Source organism: Saccostrea echinata, unplaced genomic scaffold (assembly GCF_033153115.1).
Source record: "Saccostrea echinata isolate AGI-Se365-2 ecotype Australia unplaced genomic scaffold, CSIRO_AGI_Sech_v1 ptg000086l, whole genome shotgun sequence".
In the NCBI taxonomy this organism is placed as follows: domain Eukaryota; kingdom Metazoa; phylum Mollusca; class Bivalvia; order Ostreida; family Ostreidae; genus Saccostrea; species Saccostrea echinata.
Genome location: NW_026889835.1, coordinates 877,916 through 896,582, shown reverse-complemented (window position 1 = coordinate 896,582; position 18,667 = coordinate 877,916). Strand labels below are relative to the sequence as shown.

Below are 18,667 nucleotides of genomic sequence, written 5' to 3'. Positions count from 1 at the left end.
TTCTGCCTAACTGGGTTAGTTTTAAACTGACTTGTTCATGTTCTTGCCTGAGTGGGATAGGCTTCCACCTGACTGGGTTAGGTTTCTGCCTGAATGGGTTAGGTTCTAAACTGACAGTTTTATGTCCCTGTTTGACTGGGTTAGGTTTTAAGCTTACTGTTTTACAATTCTACCTCACTGGGTTAGGTTCTTACCTAACTACTACCTAGTCCTTGTTGCACCCGGAGGCACATAGGGCAAGTATTAGGGATTAGGGGTTAGGTTCTTAACTGACTTATGTTCCTGCCTGACTAGGTTAGGTTCTAAACTGACTGTTTTATGATTGAGCCTGACTGGGTTAGGTTTTTAACTGACTTGCTTATGTTCCTGCCTGACTGGGTTATGTTTCTACCTGATTGGGTTAAGATCTGAACTGACTGTTTTATGTTTCTGACTGGATTATGTTTATACCTGACTGAGTTGGGTTTTAAGCTGACTTTTTCTGATTCTGCCTGACTGGATTAGGTTCTAAACTGACTTGTTCATGTTTCTGTCTGACCTGGTTATGTTTAATCCTGACTGGGTTAGGTTCTAAACTACCAGATTTATGTTTCTACCTGACTGGTTTAGGTTTCTACCTGACTGGGTTAGGTTAATAACTGAATGTTATACAAATTCTGCCTGACTGGGTTAGGTTCTAAATTGACTTGTTCATGTTTCTGTCTGACTGGGATAGGTTTCTTCCTGACTGGGTTGGGTTCAAAACTGATAGTTTTATGATTCTGCCTGACAGGGTAATATTTCTGCCTGACTGGGTTTGGTTCTAAACTGACAGTTTCATGATTCAGCTCGACTGGGTTAGGTTCTTAACTGACTTGTTCATGTCCCTGCCTGACTGCGTTAAGTTCTAAACTGTCTTGTACATATTACTGCCTGACTGGGTTATGTTTCTACCTGACTGGGTTAAGTTCTGAACTGAAGTTTCTGACAGGATTATGTTTCTACCTGACTGGGTTGGGTTTTAAACTGACTGTTTTCTGATTCTGTCTGACTGGATTAGGTTCTAAACAGATTTGTTCATGTTTCTGTCTGACTGGGTTATGTTTAATCCTGACTGGGTTAGGTTCTAAACTGCCAGTTTTATGTTTCTACCTGACTGGCTTAGGTTTCTACCTGACTGGGTAAGGTTTCTACCTGACTGGGTTAGGTTCTTAACTGAATGTTATGCAATTCTGCTTAGGTTCTAAATTGACTTGTTCATGTTTCTGAACTGACTGTTTTATGATTATACCTAAGTGGGTTAGGATGTGAACTGACTGTTTTATGTCCCTGATTGACTGGGTTACATTCCTGACTGGGATAGGTTCTAAAATGAATGTTTTATGATACGCTCTGACTGTGTTAGGTTCTAAACTGACTAATTCATGTTTCTTACTGACTAGGTAATGTATCTTCCTGACTGGGTTAGGTTTTAAACCGAGTGTTTGATGTTTCTACCTGACTGGGTTAGGTTCTAATATGACTGTTTTATGTTCATGCCTGACTGAGTTAAGTTTCTATCCGACTGGGTTAGGTTCTTAACTAACAGTTTTATGATTCTGCCTGACTGGGTAATGTTCTAAACTGACTTATTCAATTTTTAGCGTGGGTTTTGTTTCTGCATTACTGATTTGGATCTGAACTGACTATTTCACATTCCTGCCTAAGTGGGTTAGGTTTCTGCCTGACTGGGTTAGGTTCTAAACTGACTGAAGGAAGTCACTTTAAGTCTGGGTAAGCTAGGTTCTAAACTGACTTTATCATGTCCTTCCCTGACTGGAATATATGTTGTTCTGAACAAGATTCCTAAATGACCACACTCAAGTTTTTGCTTATTCTTAATTATTTCCACTTGAAAGGGGGCATGATCCTTCATTTAAATCTTTACACAAGGATACTCTGTGCCAAATTTGGTTAAAATTAGTTTCAGAGAAGAAGAGGAAATTGTGAAAAGTTAACCAAACAAGAGGCCCAAGGTCCTTTACGGTCACCTGAGTATAATACAACAATTTAGAAGTTAAATACACTGACAGATGAAGCTTTGTTGCCCTAAAGCAAGAGAAGTAGGAAGATCAGGATCAACAAAATAATTAGTCTAGTATTCAGTATCAACTCATAACTTAAGTTCTAATCTGTCCCCCACTTAATATTATCACCATGCAGACTATTAACAAACTATTAGTGCTTCTGTACTATTTTTAAACCCATATTAAGACCTCTAGCATTGACCTCTCTTATGGTCTTTGAAGAACTTTTAATAAGATAAGTTATTTTTGTCTCGTTTTTATTTATCTATTACTTACAGGTCTACCTGATTATTAAAACTAAGAAAGTACTTTTTGAATTATACAATAAACATTCTTGCATAATTATCTTATTCTATTAACCTTTCAAAAACATTATTTACAGTGATTAATTATCAAAGATGAATGGAAAAGGGGAATAACTTCTCTCAGTAGAATACAAATTAATAGAGCCCTGCCCAGGACCAGAATGCTTAGACGAATTGTCCAGATGTTCAAAAATCTGGTAGAAATACGCTTACTTATATCATTTAAACTTTTACTCAGTTTGCTTTCGATATGCCCAGAAGCAGAGAAGAATTTCACAGGTACAATGCATTTTCACTACAGATTCAAAAAGACTTACCCTAACACCAGAACCCAAGACCAAAGGTCAAGAAATTTACAAATTTGGAAGAGTTACCCTCATCATCATAACAATGGACTTGAAAGAATTAACACTTTTCCACTATATTATCAAAAGCCCCCCCCCCCCTCCTCGTTATGCCAGAACCCCTGACCCTAGGACCACAAGATTTAAAAATTCTGTTCGAAGCTCCCATCTTCATCATAGCTAAGCAATTTATTTATCAGCTCAACACTAGGGAGCATACAGGATTAGTTAATGATTAATTAATAGAATTAATGCATTTTCACTATATAATCAATAGAGCCCCCCTCCCCCCCCCCCTCCTCAAGAACCCCAAAAACTGAGGCCATGTATTTAAAAATTTTGGAAGAGGCATCCTTGCCCATCATAATCATGCACTTAGTTTGTTTAAATAATCTCCAGTAGCAAAGAAGAAGATTTTCATAGAATCAATGCATTTTTACTATATAATCAATAGAGCCCCGCCCTAACACCGGAACCCCTGACCCTGGGGCCATGAAATTCACAATTTTTAAAAAGGCATCCTTATGCATCATAACCATGCACTTAGTTTGTTCAAATAATCTCCAGTAGCAGAGAAGAAGATTTTCAAAGAATCAATGCATTTTCACTATATAATCAATAGAGCCCCACCCTAACACCAGAACCCCTGACCCTGGGGCCATGAATTTCACAATTTTGAAAAGGCATCCTTATGCATCATAACCATGCACTTAGTTTGTTTAAATAATACCCAGGAGCAGAGAAGAAGATTTTCAAAGAATTAATGCATTTTCACTATATAATCAATAGAGCCCTGCCCTAACACCAGAACCCCTGACCCAGGGGCCATGGCTTTCACAATTCTGGAAGGGGCCCACCTCCTCATCATAACTATGTACTTAGTTTATCACCTTAATGCCCAGAACAGAGAAGAAGATTTTCAAAGAATTAATGCATTTTCACTATTTAATCGATAGAGCCCCGCCCTAACACCAGAACCCCTGACCCTGGGGCCATGAATTTCACAATTTTGGAAGAGGCTCTCTTGCTCATCATAACTATGTACTTAGTTACTTAATTTAATACCCAGGAGCAGAGAAGAAGATTTTCAAAGAATTAATGCATTTTCTTTAGATAGTTGATAGAGCCCCGCCCTAACACCAGAACCCCTGACCCTGGGGCCATGACATTCACAATTTTGGAAGAGGCACTCTTGCTCATCATAACTATGTACTTAGTTACTTTACTTAATACCCAGGGGCAGAGAAGAAGATTTTCAAAGAATTAATGCATTTTCACTATATAATCTATAGAGCCCCGCCCTAACACCAGAACCCCTGACCCTGGGGCCATGAATTTCACAATTTTGAAAGAGGCACTCTTCCTCATCATAACTATGTACTTAGTTACTTTATTTAATACCCAGGAGCAGAGAAGAAGATTTTCAAAGAATTAATGCATTTTCACTATATAATCAATAGAGCCCCGCCCTAACACCAGAACCCCTGACCCTGGGGCCATGAATTTCACAATTTTGAAAAGGCATCCTTATGCATCATAACCATGCACTTAGTTTGTTTAAATAATACCCAGGAGCAGAGAAGAAGATTTTCAAAGAAATAATGCACTTTCACTATATGATCAATATAGCCCCAACCTGGGGCCAGAACCCCTGACCCTGGGGCCATGAATTTCACAATTTTGGAAGAGGCACTCTTCCTCATCATAACTATGTACTTAGTTACCTTATTTAATACCCAGGAGCAGAGAAGAAGATTTTCAAAGAATAAATCCATTTTCACTATATAATCTATAGAGCCCCGCCCTAACACCAGAACCCCTGACCCTGGGGCCATGAAATTCACAATTTTGAAAGAGGCACTCTTGCTCTTCATAACTATGTACTTAATTACCTTATTTAATACCCAGGAGCAGAGAAGAAGATTTTCAAAGAAATAATGCACTTTCACTATATGATCTATATAGCCCCACCCTGGGGCCAGAACCCCTGACCCTGGGGCCATGAATTTCACAATTTTGGTAGAGGGCTCAATGCTTATTACAATGTTGCCAACAGTTTGACTGCTTGATGTCCAGGAGTAAAGAAGAAGATTTTTAAAGATTACATTATTTTTGGTGGTTTTAGCCCCACCCCTCAGGCCCCAGGGGGGCAGGGACCATGAAATTCACAATTTTTGTTTCCCTTCACCCATAGATGCTATATGCCAAATTTGGTTGAAATTGGTTAAGCAGTTTCAGAGAAGAAGCTAAAAATGTTCAAATGTTAACGCACGACGCACGCCGACGGACGAGAACGGATAGCAATAGGTCACCTGAGTGACTCAGGTGACCTAAAAATCAATGATGTAAATGACTACATGCTACAATCTAATTGAAATTAAATCCTTTGATCAGCTCACATACGATCGCTACACAAAGTGTGTAGGGATCATATGTGAGCAGATCAAAGGATCTAATTTTAATTAGATTGCACATGCAATGGACAAATTTGGATCAAAAAAGCTCACCTGTGCCACTGTGCAAAAGGAGGAAGGGGTATTGATGCTGTGTATGTAGTTTATATATATTCTATTTTTATTACATATTAAAATTATTTTCAACAATTACCTTGTTATTTTACCTGTCCAAAGAACATGACAAAAAAAGATAACAGGGTGATTGGTAGAAATATAGGCATACAGGTGTCAAAACTCCCTTTTGGTGAACAGTCTGCATCACTCATTGTTTATCCACCATTAGTGATCTTTAACAGAGGAGACTATGTAGGTTTCACATGTTGACAGTCTACACACCATTGAGTAAACTACATCATTTCCAACTAAAAGAAATCTTTTTTATTCACAATAAATGGATTGAAATATGCTGCTCAAAATAACTTCAAAATATCAATAACTTCCTCATTCAATTTAAAAAAAAATCTTATTGAAAATACCAGATCATAAGTTTAGTTTAAGTACACTTCATACTTTCTTCGACGTTAACAAACCTAGATGAAAATGGCAGATAGGCAAGTTCAATTGCTGGTGATCAGATACAAGAAGCTCAGGCAGGTCCAATTGCTGGTGACCAGAATGAGATACACTTAGTGGTTTGGATTGTGCTGACCGGGATGTCGGCATGGGTGGATTAGAGCAGCTTACAAGCTATGCAGGAGTCCAAGTTTGATTCCCTGTCAATCCTTTCCAGTTATAATATTAAATTAACATATGAAAAAGTATAGATATTAGCGAGCGCAGTGAGCGGTGCGAAGCGCCGCTCGTCACTGGGAGCTCTAAAAGCAATGCCTGGGCAAAGAAAAAATTTGGACTTTGCAAATTGATCCAAATGAATTTTTTTCCTCAGTTACCTGTGGTCCCATAATACTTCGCGAATTGCTTCTCCCCGCAAACAACGTTCTCGCGGTAACAAGAAGTTCCAAAAAAAATATACATCCACGTTGATTTGATGGATGTATAGCAGACAAATAGTAGATTAAAACTTCTTTATTAAAATAAGCCCTGTTCAGACTTTGTTTTGGTAATGCTACTTACAAGCGACGTTATGCGAGTGTGACTTCAGAGTCTAGACGTACTAAAAGTCTCGTGCAGTTCGATAACTTTGAAGAGCCCGATCTAAATTAAAACTGAATATAGGTATCTGCGCTCACCCTTATGGTCGCACCGTCAACATATTAAAAATATACAAGACATTGTACGTTCGAAAATGACAAAATAATTCCCCTACTCTCGCACTGAAAGTCTTCAAACTTCTATACATTTATAATATATATATACACACTTTTGAATAAATTCACTAAATTCTAAAGAAAATAAGGAGCTGTGTAAGAGTGTGGGGTGCTTACTTTATTGAAAAATGAGAGGGGTAGATGTTGATTATACTAGGCCTACGTTTTCTAGTGGGGTTTCTAACATAAACCATAAAAATACACCTCACCCTCCGGCCGCCAGTCCGCTTCTTTTTTCTTATACAATGCACATAACACAGCTATTCGATGTAGCATCAATCTTTCGGTGTATTTTTCTTTGTGACCTCTTCGTTTCTACTTCCGTTTCATTTTCAGTTCTTGCTAATCATCTCCCGCCGCTAAACTAACTTCGGGATCGATGTACTCAGCTACGTAATATAAAACTGAAACCATACCGGAATTAATTTTCCCGAACTGCTTGACTGGTTAAGTAATAGACTCTACCTTCCAGGAATTGTGGAAAGGGTACCAGACTAAGTTTGTCCTGAGACCTTTATACAGACTAATGACCAATGACATCCTTCGTAACGAAATAAATAAACAATCTTCGGATACAATATAAATGAAAAATTATCGCAAACAGATAAGAAATTATCGCATACAAATAAGATATTATACAATGCAAATGGAAAATATAGAATACAAACGGAAAATTATACAATACAAATGATTTTTTTTACAATACAAATGTAAAATATAGAATACCAATAAACATTATACAATCCAAATGGAAAATTATAGAATCCAAATGGAATATTATAGAATACAAATAAAAATTATACAATACAAATGGAAAATTATACAATACAAATAAAAATTATACAATACAAATGGAAAGTTATACAATACAAATTGAAAAAGATCGAATATTGCAACATTTGACATGCCATAGTCCAGAAAATCATAAATGGTACATGTCTAAAGCATGGATCAATCGCACTTTGGTGTCGAGTCCAGGGATAGACATTAACTTTTAGATTCACTTGCCCTTCGGCAAGTGAATCAAACTTTGACTTGCCCGAATGCAAAACTTGGTTGCCCAAAATTAGGAAAGAAAATTATTATTTATTACTGAAATAATGATATAGAAAAAATGTGACGAAATACACTACTGTCAAGCAACAGCAAGTTGAGCTTCATGAAAAAATTTCGATGTTGCGTTTGTACATAAAAGTGTACCACTGTCCTTGTCATTTAACCTGTTAACACTCACTGCCATGCAACAATAATCCTCCGTTTACTTTTAATAAAATTCATATTTTTAAAAATTATTTTCGGAAGGATCTTTTTGTGAATCGTGATCTGTGATGCAACGGTAAAGGAAGATATACATATCTTGCTCGGGATACATCGTGTTACTTATATTCTGTGAGTGAATAATCTAATTTCCTAATAAATATTAACAAAAGTTGTTAGACGTAGAGCCACTAGAAGGTATTTACCACGAAAGAAAACAGAATAACGAGCCCGATTTTTTAATGGACAGTATAATCTAGAAACCAATGTCAGTCGGGTATCTGGCGGAAATCAAGTGTTCAATTCATTGTTTCATTTATAAATCAATGTAAACAAAACAAATATGTACATTTCTGTGAGAAAAATTCACTTGCCCGATCGGACAAGTACATCGACAGTTTCACTTGCCCGAACTAAGAATTTACTTGTCCCGGGCAATCGGACAACCGTTAATGTCGATTCCTGGACTCGAGATATGGATATCTGCATGTCAGATCAAGTTTTTTAATTGACTACATTCCTTTGCGGTTTCTGGGGTTTCATGGAAGTTCTACTCGTAGTTTAGGTTAAATTTGCTTTTATCTCCACTTTTGTTTGCCATATACAATGGATAGTTAATTAATGATTGTTCTTTCAGTTTTAAGGAAAATGTACCAAAAGTATATTAAACCTGATACAATTCTCCTTATTCAAATTATAAGATTTTTTGCCATATGTCTGAAAATTACATGTATGTACACTGTTAAAATCACTGACTTAAAAGTACATGCACTCAAATGCAACTTGATTGACCGCTAGACATTATAAACCTATTCTCTCTCTCTCTCTCTCTCGTTGTCGATTAATGTGGTTAATTTACATAAAAGACAGATCATTTTATCCGAAAGATTTAATGAGACCAACATATCTTCATCTTCTTAACCAAAAAGAAATCTATATGAATATCCCTAACAAAATTAAGATTGGGTCATTATTCTACGGGGTCACTTTTCTTCCCGTAGGGTATGCAGATTTTAAGAGTGATGCCACTTTTTTATTCAGGCAAAAGGGTCATTTTTCGACGTCAAATTATGACCGAGGTCATTTTTCGACAAGCCTCGACTTTGTCATTACCATGTTTACCATGTCTACTCTTTATTATAAACTACGGTAAGATTTGCATAAAAGTTCGATATTTAGTTAGTTGGAATTAAATGATAACAATTTGTCAAGCATCCTCATGTCCTATGATATCAATTTCTCCGAAACAGCCTCTACAACCGAGTGCGCCACAAATACATTATAACAAGAAATGCAATGGGTTGAAACATTTTCTTTTATATCTTTGTAGATCACCTGAATACATAATTTATACAATGCTTCGACCAGCTGTGATATCAACAGTCCTTCTTATCACTGTCTCGACCACTACTACTCAAGCGCCCAGCAATCCATCATTCTGTCGAGACTTAGACTGCCCTAGGTATACCGTGATAAATACATTTAAAGTGAGTATTCAAGTGGTCATTTCTTCAATGATTCAAATACTTATATAAGTGTTGAGTAACCTTTTTGCCCTTTTTTACACGTAGTAATGTGAGACGTAAGTATATAGAAGCATGCATGAATTATGTAGTCATTATAAGACAAGGGTATATTGTAAAAGCAATGCTAGTGCCCAGCCCTAATTGCAGGTGTAATCTGTTTTCCCATAAAATCAAAAAGACTGTAATTCCAACAAAAATCATTTATAAAAGAGGAAAGAAATGCAAACGATCTGTAACTCATCAAGGTAGACCCAAAAATCAGTTCAATATCTGCGAGCATGGGACAGACACGCTGATAAAGGGACAGACTGGATAAAGAGGAAACCTTTAGTCCCCTCCAGTTTCAGTGGTAGGGGACTAATAATGCATAAAAAAGAGAATATGTTATAAAAACAGAACAATCACCAGTCAACAAACCCACGGACTAGATGATACATAGTAATGATTTTTTTTCATTTGTGCTCACCAGGGATACGAATTAAGGAGATACGAACCTTCTCAATGGGTAGGTACACGGGATGTTACACGGACTAACCAGAGAAACCCAAAGATGTTCTGGAAACTGTTTTCCTACATTTCCGGCAATAATACTGAAGGTATAATTCATACTTGTCTGTTTATTGATCTAAAGCACAGAAACCTTTATTTATTTCAGTCATGGATGTTAATTATAATTTTGTCTTTCTGTAGGTTTGAAGATTCCAATGACTGTTCCTGTGTTGAACATACACACTCGTGGCGTGGGAATAAACAACCAAGAAACTGTTTTGGAGATGCTTTTTATGATCCCACATAGCAAACAACCTTACCCCCCTTACCCTGCCGACCCTACAGTATACATCACTAGGCTCCCTGCATTTAATGTCTATGTCAAGTGAGTATAGTTCATAGTACATGTTACAATGATATTTCCTATTTTGCATGGTGCTCTTTTTAAAATATAATATCCTACGATGGAGATCAAATGTACGGAAGCGTATTAGGGCCGCAGCAGTATCTTTTATTAATTTGTTTTAACAAATTACTAATTTGTTATAACAGATTACTAATTTGTTATAACAAATTACTAATTTGTTATAACAAATTATCAATTTGTTAAAACAGATTACTAATTTGTTATAACAGATTACTAATTTGTTATAACAGATTACTAATTTGATATAACAAATTATCAATTTGTTATAACAAATTATCAATTTGTTAAAACAGATTACTAATTTGTTATAACAGATTACTAATTTGTTATAACAGATAACTAATTTGTTATAACAAATTACTAATTTGTTATAACAAATTATCAATTTGTTAAAACAAATTACTAATTTGTTAAAACAAATTACTAATTTGTTATAACAGATTACTAATTTGTTATAACAGATTACTAATTTGATATAACAAATTATCAATTTGATATAACAAATTAATAATTTGTTATAACAAATTAATAATTTGTTATAACAAATTGGTAATTTGTTATAACAAATTAATAATTTTGATAAAGTGAAAGTGTATACAGATCTATGGAAGCCAGATGAGATCAGAAATCTTTTTATAAGTTGGATTTGTGAAAATAATAAATGTACAAGCTCTGCAGCTACAGCTTTTGACCAATATGTTAATCTGGATTTACATCTTTTAGCATTTAGAGTTTTCACTGTCAAACATTATTGTTATAAGGATACAATGCATCAAATTCTTTGGTTCCTATTTACTTATTCTTAGGAGCTCTATTTGAATTTTGACCTCCTCCCCCACCAGGGCTCCGTCCTTGACTCCCATTTACCAGGTCATTGCATCCCCGTTCGTATGCTAGGAAAAAAATATCTTATCAAAGACATGTTATTTGGAGAGGGAATTTTTCCCACCCTGAATCAACACATTCATTATAATATGTTTTTTTTTCAATATGTCTTTTATTTTATTTCATTTTATCCCCCCCCCCTCCTCCCTCTCTCTCTCGATTCATTCTATACATGTACCAAATGATTTATGCCTACTGTTCAATCCAGTTTATGTATCATGAATAAAATATATTTTAAACTAAACCGCCTTCCTAATGCATAAACCTGAATCTGCTCCTCTGGTGAACCTCCTTGGCCCCAATTTATGCTGGGGGCAATAAAGGCAACATTGATAAAAAATGAATTTGTAGATAAATTATCATAGAAAAATTGATAAACACTCTGTAATATTAAATAACCTTTTCTGAAAACGAAAATAAACAATATTCTTGAGTGGGTAGTACTTCGTAAAATTTGAATTTAGATACCTTGTGAAATTTTTTCGTGTATGTATGTAATTTTTATAATCAAAATACGTGCCTTTTGGAAAAGCCCTCGAAGTCTCACTAAAGCCTTCATAACTTATTATTGGCTGAAAACTTTGACAGTTGTTTCTTCAAATTCATTTGTAATTTGTATCCTGGTTGTCACATATAGGACTACTCATATATTTTACAAGAAATCATTAAGCAATATAATTTGTTATAACAATACACACAAAATATTACACATGTGTAAAGAAGGAAAAAATAGGTCTTCTCCCCTTTTGCCCCCTGTGTTGACATTGAAAAAAGTGTTGATTTGAATGGACGACGTTGAAATCATATTTAATTGTCCGGAACTTCGAATTTTTCTCGAAGGATCCAACATTCTGTATTTCTTCTACATAATCCCTGGGATGCAGCTATTCTTTTAATTGTCTAACAGAGAAATCTATTCCAAGGAACTGACTCAAAAAAAAAAACAAACAAAAAAACAAAACAAACAAACAAACAACAACAAAACAAAACAAAAATTTAAAAAAAAACAAAAAACCTGCAATTAAACAAAAATTAAAGTGCTTTAATCTAAGTTGCTAATTCATCTAAATCCACATTAACATATTGATCAAAAGCTCTCCAAAGCTTATGCTTTACGTTTTCATAAAACCGATTTAAAATAAGATTTCTGATCTGATCTGGCTTCCATAGATCTGTATTCACCTTCATATTTTGTAAAAAATAATAATTTTTTAAATCAAATTAGTAATTTGTTATAACAAATTACTAATTTGTTATAACAAATTAGTAATCTGTTTTAACAAATTGATAATTTGTTATAACAAATTGATAATTTGTTATAACAAATTAGTAATTTGTTATAACAGATTAATAATTTGTTATAACAAATTGATAATTTGTTATAACAAATTAGTAATTTGTTATAACAAATTAATAATCTGTTATAACAAATTAGTAATCTGTTTTAACAAATTGATAATTTATTATAACAAATTGATAATTTGTTATAACAAATTAGTAATTTGTTAAAACAAATTAATAAAAGATACTGCTGCGGCCCTATTACGCTTCTACGGAAGCGTATTAGGGCCGCAGCAGTATCTTTTATTAATTTGTTTTAACAAATTACTAATTTGTTATAACAGATTACTAATTTGTTATAACAGATTACTAATTTGTTATAACAAATTATCAATTTGTTTTAACAAATTACTAATTTGTTAAAACAAATTACTAATTTGTTATAACAGATTACTAATTTGTTATAACAGATTACTAATTTGTTATAACAAATTATCAATTTGTTAAAACAAATTACTAATTTGTTATAACAAATTACTAATTTGTTATAACAGATAACTAATTTGTTATAAGAAATTATCAATTTGTTATAACAAATTACTAATTTGTTATAACAGATTATCAATTTGTTATAACAAATTATTAATTTGTTATAACAGATTATTAATTTGTTATAACAGATTACTAATTTGTTATAACAAATTACTAATTTGTTAAAACAAATTACTAATTTGTTAAAACAAATTACTAATTTGTTATAACAGATTACTAATTTGTTATAACAGATTACTAATTTGATATAACAAATTATCAATTTGATATAACAAATTAATAATTTGTTATAACAAATTATTAATTTGTTATAACAAATTGGTAATTTGTTATAACAAATTAATATTTTGATAAAGTGAAAGTGTATACAGATCTATGGAAGCCAGATGAGATCAGAAATCTTTTTATAAGTTGGATTTGTGAAAATAATAAATGTACAAGCTCTGCAGCTACAGCTTTTAACCAATATGTTAATCTGGATTTACATCTTTTAGCATTTAGAGTTTTCACTGTCAAACACTGTTGTTATAAAGATACAATGCATCAAATTCTTTGGTTCCAATTTACTTATTCTTAGGAGCTCCATTTGAATTTTGTCCTCCTCCCCCACCAGGGCTCCGTCCTTGACTCCCATCTACCAGGTCATTGCATCCCCGTTCGTATGCTAGGAAAAAATATCTTATCAAAGACATGTTGTTTGGAGAGGGAATTTTTCCCACCCTGAATCAACATGTTCATTATAATATGTTTTTTTTTCAATATGTCTTTTATTTTATTTCATTTTACCCCCCCCCCCTCCCTCTCTCTTTCTCGATTCATTCTATACATGTACCAAATGATTTATGCCTACTGTTCAATCCAGTGTATGTATCATGAATAAAATATATTTTAAACTAAACCGCCGTTCCTAATGCATTAACCTGAATCTGCTCCTCTGGTGAACCTCCTTGGCCCCAATTTATGCTGGGGGCAATAAAGGCAACATTGATAAAAAATGAATTTGTAGATAAATTATCATAGAAAAATTGATAAACACTCTGTAATAACCTTTTCTGAAAACGAAAATAAACAATATTCTTGAGTGGGTAGTACTTCGTAAAATTTGAATTTAGATACCTTGTGAAATTTTTTCATGTATGTATGTAATTTTTATAATCAAAATACGTTCCTTTTGGAAAAGCCCTCGAAATCCCACTAAAGCCTTCATAACTTATTTTTGGCTGAAAACTTTGACAGTTGTTTCTTCAAATTCATTTGTAATTTGTATCCTGGTTGTCTCATATAGGACTACTCATATATTTTACAAGAAATCGTTAAGCAATATAATTTGTTATAACAATACACACAAAATATTACACATGTGTAAAGAAGGAAAAAATAGGTCTTCTCCCCTTTTGCCCCCTGTGTTGACATTGAAAAAAAGTGTTGATTTGAATGGACGACGTTGGAATCATATTTAATTGTCCGGAACTTCGAATTTTTCTCGAAGGATCCAAAATTCTGTATTTCTTCTACATAATCCCTGGGATGCAGCTATTCTTTTAATTGTCTAACAGAGAAATCTATTCCAAGGAACTGACTCAAAAAAAAAACAAACAAACAAACAAACAACAACAAAACAAAACAAAAATTTAAAAAAAAACTGCAATTAAACAAAAATTAAAGTGCTTTAATCTAAGTTGCTAATTCATCTAAATCCACATTAACATATTGATCAAAAGCTCTCCAAAGCTTATGCTTAACGTGTTCATAGAACCGATTTAAAATAAGATTTCTGATCTGATCTGATCTGGCTTCCATAGATCTGTATTCACCTTCATATTTTGTAAAAAATAATAATTTTTTGAATCAAATTAGTAATTTGTTATAACAAATTACTAATTTGTTATATCAAATTACTAATTTGTTATATCAAATTATTAATTTGTTATAACAAATTACTAATCTGTTATAACAAATTAATAATTTGTTATAACAAATTAGTAATTTGTTATAACAAATTGATAATTTGTTATATCAAATTGATAATTTGTTATATCAAATTAGTAATTTGTTATAACAAATTAGTAATTTGTTATAACAAATTGATAATTTGTTATAACAAATTGATAATTTGTTATAACAAATTGATAATTTGTTATAACAAATTAGTAAGTTGTTATAACAAATTAGTAATCTGTTATAACAAATTAGTAATCTGTTTTAACAAATTGATAATTTGTTATAACAAATTGATAATTTGTTATAACAAATTAGTAATTTGTTATAACAGATTAATAATTTGTTATAACAAATTGATAATTTGTTATATCAAATTGATAATTTGTTATATCAAATTAGTAATTTGTTATAACAAATTAGTAATTTGTTATAACAAATTGATAATTTGTTATAACAAATTGATAATTTGTTATAACAAATTAGTAAGTTGTTATAACAAATTAGTAATCTGTTATAACAAATTAGTAATCTGTTTTAACAAATTGATAATTTGTTATAACAAATTGATAATTTGTTATAACAAATTAGTAATTTGTTATAACAGATTAATAATTTGTTATAACAAATTGATAATTTGTTATAACAAATTAGTAATTTGTTATAACAAATTAATAATCTGTTATAACAAATTAGTAATCTGTTTTAACAAATTGATAATTTATTATAACAAATTGATAATTTGTTAAAACAAATTAATAAAAGATACTGCTGCGGCCCTATTACGCTTCCGTACAAATGACTGCCTGCAAAAAATTACAGTAAACTAAGTGAGCATGCATGGATAGTCCGCTTGTAAAAATAAGTGTGGAACTTATATACTACTCTTAAAACAAGAAAAGCAAATCACATTGATTGGTTTTCTTGTGTTTTAATTAAGCACATTCAGTAATAGTTCAACCAAATCTGAAAGCTTTCGATATTCCAAAACTTTTTTTGCACGTGCGACGCTTTAATGTTCCATACAAAGTCGAGTAATTCATTACAGAGTCGTTTATTTCACTTATCTAAATAAACGAAACTTGATCTTTATAATGCATTGATCTCGCATATATAATTTGAAAAGTTAATAGGTTAAGGGTGTATTATCCCATTTAGCAGTTTAATAACGTGTTTAAATCCTGATATTCTTTCTTCAAGGTCTTACAGCGGATACTCGAATCCAAGGAGGAAACTTGCGAGGGTTGCAGAACTCAAGAAAGAGATAAACGACACGAATCTGTATTACAGCGATCACTTCTATTCAGCCGGGTACGATAGTCCTTGGCAGACTAACAACAGACATAACGAAGTATGGCTGGCTGCTAGACAGTAACAGTTACAACGAAGTATAGCTGGCTGTGAGATAGTCACTGTGTTGCACATCATTCATCGTATAATCCTTCATCCTCCAGTTATGCAAACGAATTCGTGAGATTCAGATTTTTCTCATCTTCGCTAGCTAAGGGTTTCCGATACGCTATTCCCCTCACAAAACAAGTTATGAGGAGAGTAGCGGATCAGAATCCCTAGGATAGCGAAGATGATTTTTTTAAAGGAAAAAAGATTTCTCAGATCTCCGACTCCAAACTGGTCAGTGAATACTTCCATCAGTGCCCATCGTGTATGCACCCCCTTCGTTAATATTATAATGATTTATTCCAGCAGTTTGAGAATTCTTCCCAAATCTTTGATACTGATAGTTATCTCTTTATAATACCAGCGGATCCAGGGGGGATCCGAGGTCCCCCCTTTATTTTCGCACAGAGAGAGAGAGAGAGAGAGAGATGTTTTCTGGAATAGCTATTTTTACGTCTACTACATTTCGAATAAAACAAAAGTTCAAAATAACTCGTTAATCTCTACCCATTTACTCTCTTAGATACAATCTCGCTTTTTTTGCTTTCATCCGTTTACCTTAACAACACCCCCCCCCCCCCCGCCCGCCACCCACACCCGGAGGCTTACAAATTTATAATGCTATCACGAAGCGTTTCATTTATGAGTGAATGAAAGAAGATGTTCTTTAATTCAATATATATATGACAAGTAACATGCAATGATTCAATTTGATGTCAACAGACGATTCCAGCGAACTTTGGCTATACGTACCTTTTTCGGAACATCTGATGGAGATAACTTTAAAAAGTCATGAAAGTAATGCTCAGATCTAGAGGGCGTGGGGGAGGGGGTGTTCCGGATCCCCCCGGATTTAAGAGGTGCTCAATTTCTATGTAAAAAAAAAAGGATAACATCCTTGGACGCCCCCCTTTCCAGGAAATATTGATCCCTTTAAAATGGAGAAAATAGTCATGGAAAATTGATTTAAAAAATGTGTTGATGTGGAAGCCCCCCCCCCCCCCGGAAAAAATTCTGGATCCGTGCCTATGAAAGGGAATATGCATAATTTTTTTTCTCTCCATGTGTGTGTGTGACTCTATGTTTGAGTGTTTGGCGCCTCCTCCCTGGACCTCCTCCCCCCTTCTTCAAAAATTACCTCTGGTATTACTCACACGAATCTCTGAAAACTTCGAATAAAATGAATGCAGTCGTGAGGAATACATGTAATTCTAAAAGTAAACGTGTTTTTTTTATAATACTGTCTGCGACAAATATCAGCTATGAATGTCTGAAGATGTCAGCAAAAGTGGAATGGCGTTTGTGTTACTGGAGCAACTTATAATTAACTGTCAGATTTATGGAGATTTATCTTTTAAATCAAAATAAAATTGAAATTATCATTTTTGTATTTTGTGTTTTTGAAATCATAACAAACCTGCAACTAAATTTGAAAGGGGGTGACTAGATCAGAGAGATATTTCAAAATATTAATTTTCAAATATCACTGAAAATTTTTTGAGTTGTTTTTATAACCAATTCTCGCGACCAATTATTTTCCAGTTGTACTGTAATCTTACAATCGTGCCGTAGCTTTACAAAAATGACAATTGTTATACAGGAGACTTAATTTTTTTTTTAATTTTCTTCTGGAAAAAGAATAAGTAGGGGAAGATTGGGGGGGGGGGGCTATACTGGTCCTGAAAAGGTTTGTACATTAACATATATAACAAAAAAAAATTAATTTGTCTTAGATTTCATTTTACAACATGCGCCATTTCCCATCCCGGAATAAAAGTGTTCAGAAGAGTGTACGTTATTACACAAAGTGAAAAGTGCGAAAAATGCATAATTTTAGGTGTCATAATACATTTTCACTTAACGTAGAACCTATGTCGTATGACGTCATAGTTAAATATTTACATTTCCAAATACTTTGCAAATTGGAATGCTGTTCATTTTCTCATGAACTACCATGGATGAGCATGAATATCTCAATTGTTACGTCATAATACCGTACTTGACGTCAAAACTATAGTGCAAACTGTTTTGCTTTAAAAATGACAGTTGAATGGCGTAATTTGTGGCAACTCATCAGAAAAATAATGTAAATATAAGAAATGAATTTAATTTTTGAAGATTCATGAGGTACATGAACTACAACGCTTCACGCAGGCATATTTATCATGAAGCGCTAACGCGCTTCATGAAATATGCCGGCTTAACGCGCTTCATGATAAATATGCCGGCGTGAAGCGTCGTAGTTCATGTACAGTACCTCATGAATCTTCAAAAATGAAATTCATTTCTTAATTAAATCCTGTGTAAGTGCAAAAAAGGTCATTAGTTTTCAGGGAAAGGTATATATTTTAATCATTTTTCGTAATCATTTGGGTATGATCTTCATTATATTAAGGATTGAAAACACTGTCACAAAGACTTTTGGTAAATAATTACAAATTCAGGGTTGAAGATGGACTAAAAAAATCCTTTTAAAAAATATTGAGCGCATTTGCG

General features: G+C 33.4%; 1 protein-coding gene across 1 annotated transcript in view; it reads left to right on the top strand.

The window, feature by feature from the left end:
- Nucleotides 1-17,557, top strand: part of LOC133176968 (heme-binding protein 2-like) — a 64,377-nt gene extending 46,820 nt beyond the window's left edge. The window contains exons 2-5 of the mRNA XM_061312038.1: nucleotides 9,006-9,162; nucleotides 9,671-9,797; nucleotides 9,892-10,075; nucleotides 15,974-17,557. Coding sequence (XP_061168022.1) covers nucleotides 9,031-9,162; nucleotides 9,671-9,797; nucleotides 9,892-10,075; nucleotides 15,974-16,148 — 618 coding nt within the window. The 5' untranslated portion in view covers nucleotides 9,006-9,030 and the 3' untranslated portion in view covers nucleotides 16,149-17,557. The remainder of the gene's footprint in view (nucleotides 1-9,005; nucleotides 9,163-9,670; nucleotides 9,798-9,891; nucleotides 10,076-15,973) is intronic.
- Nucleotides 17,558-18,667: the final 1,110 nt, after the last annotated feature.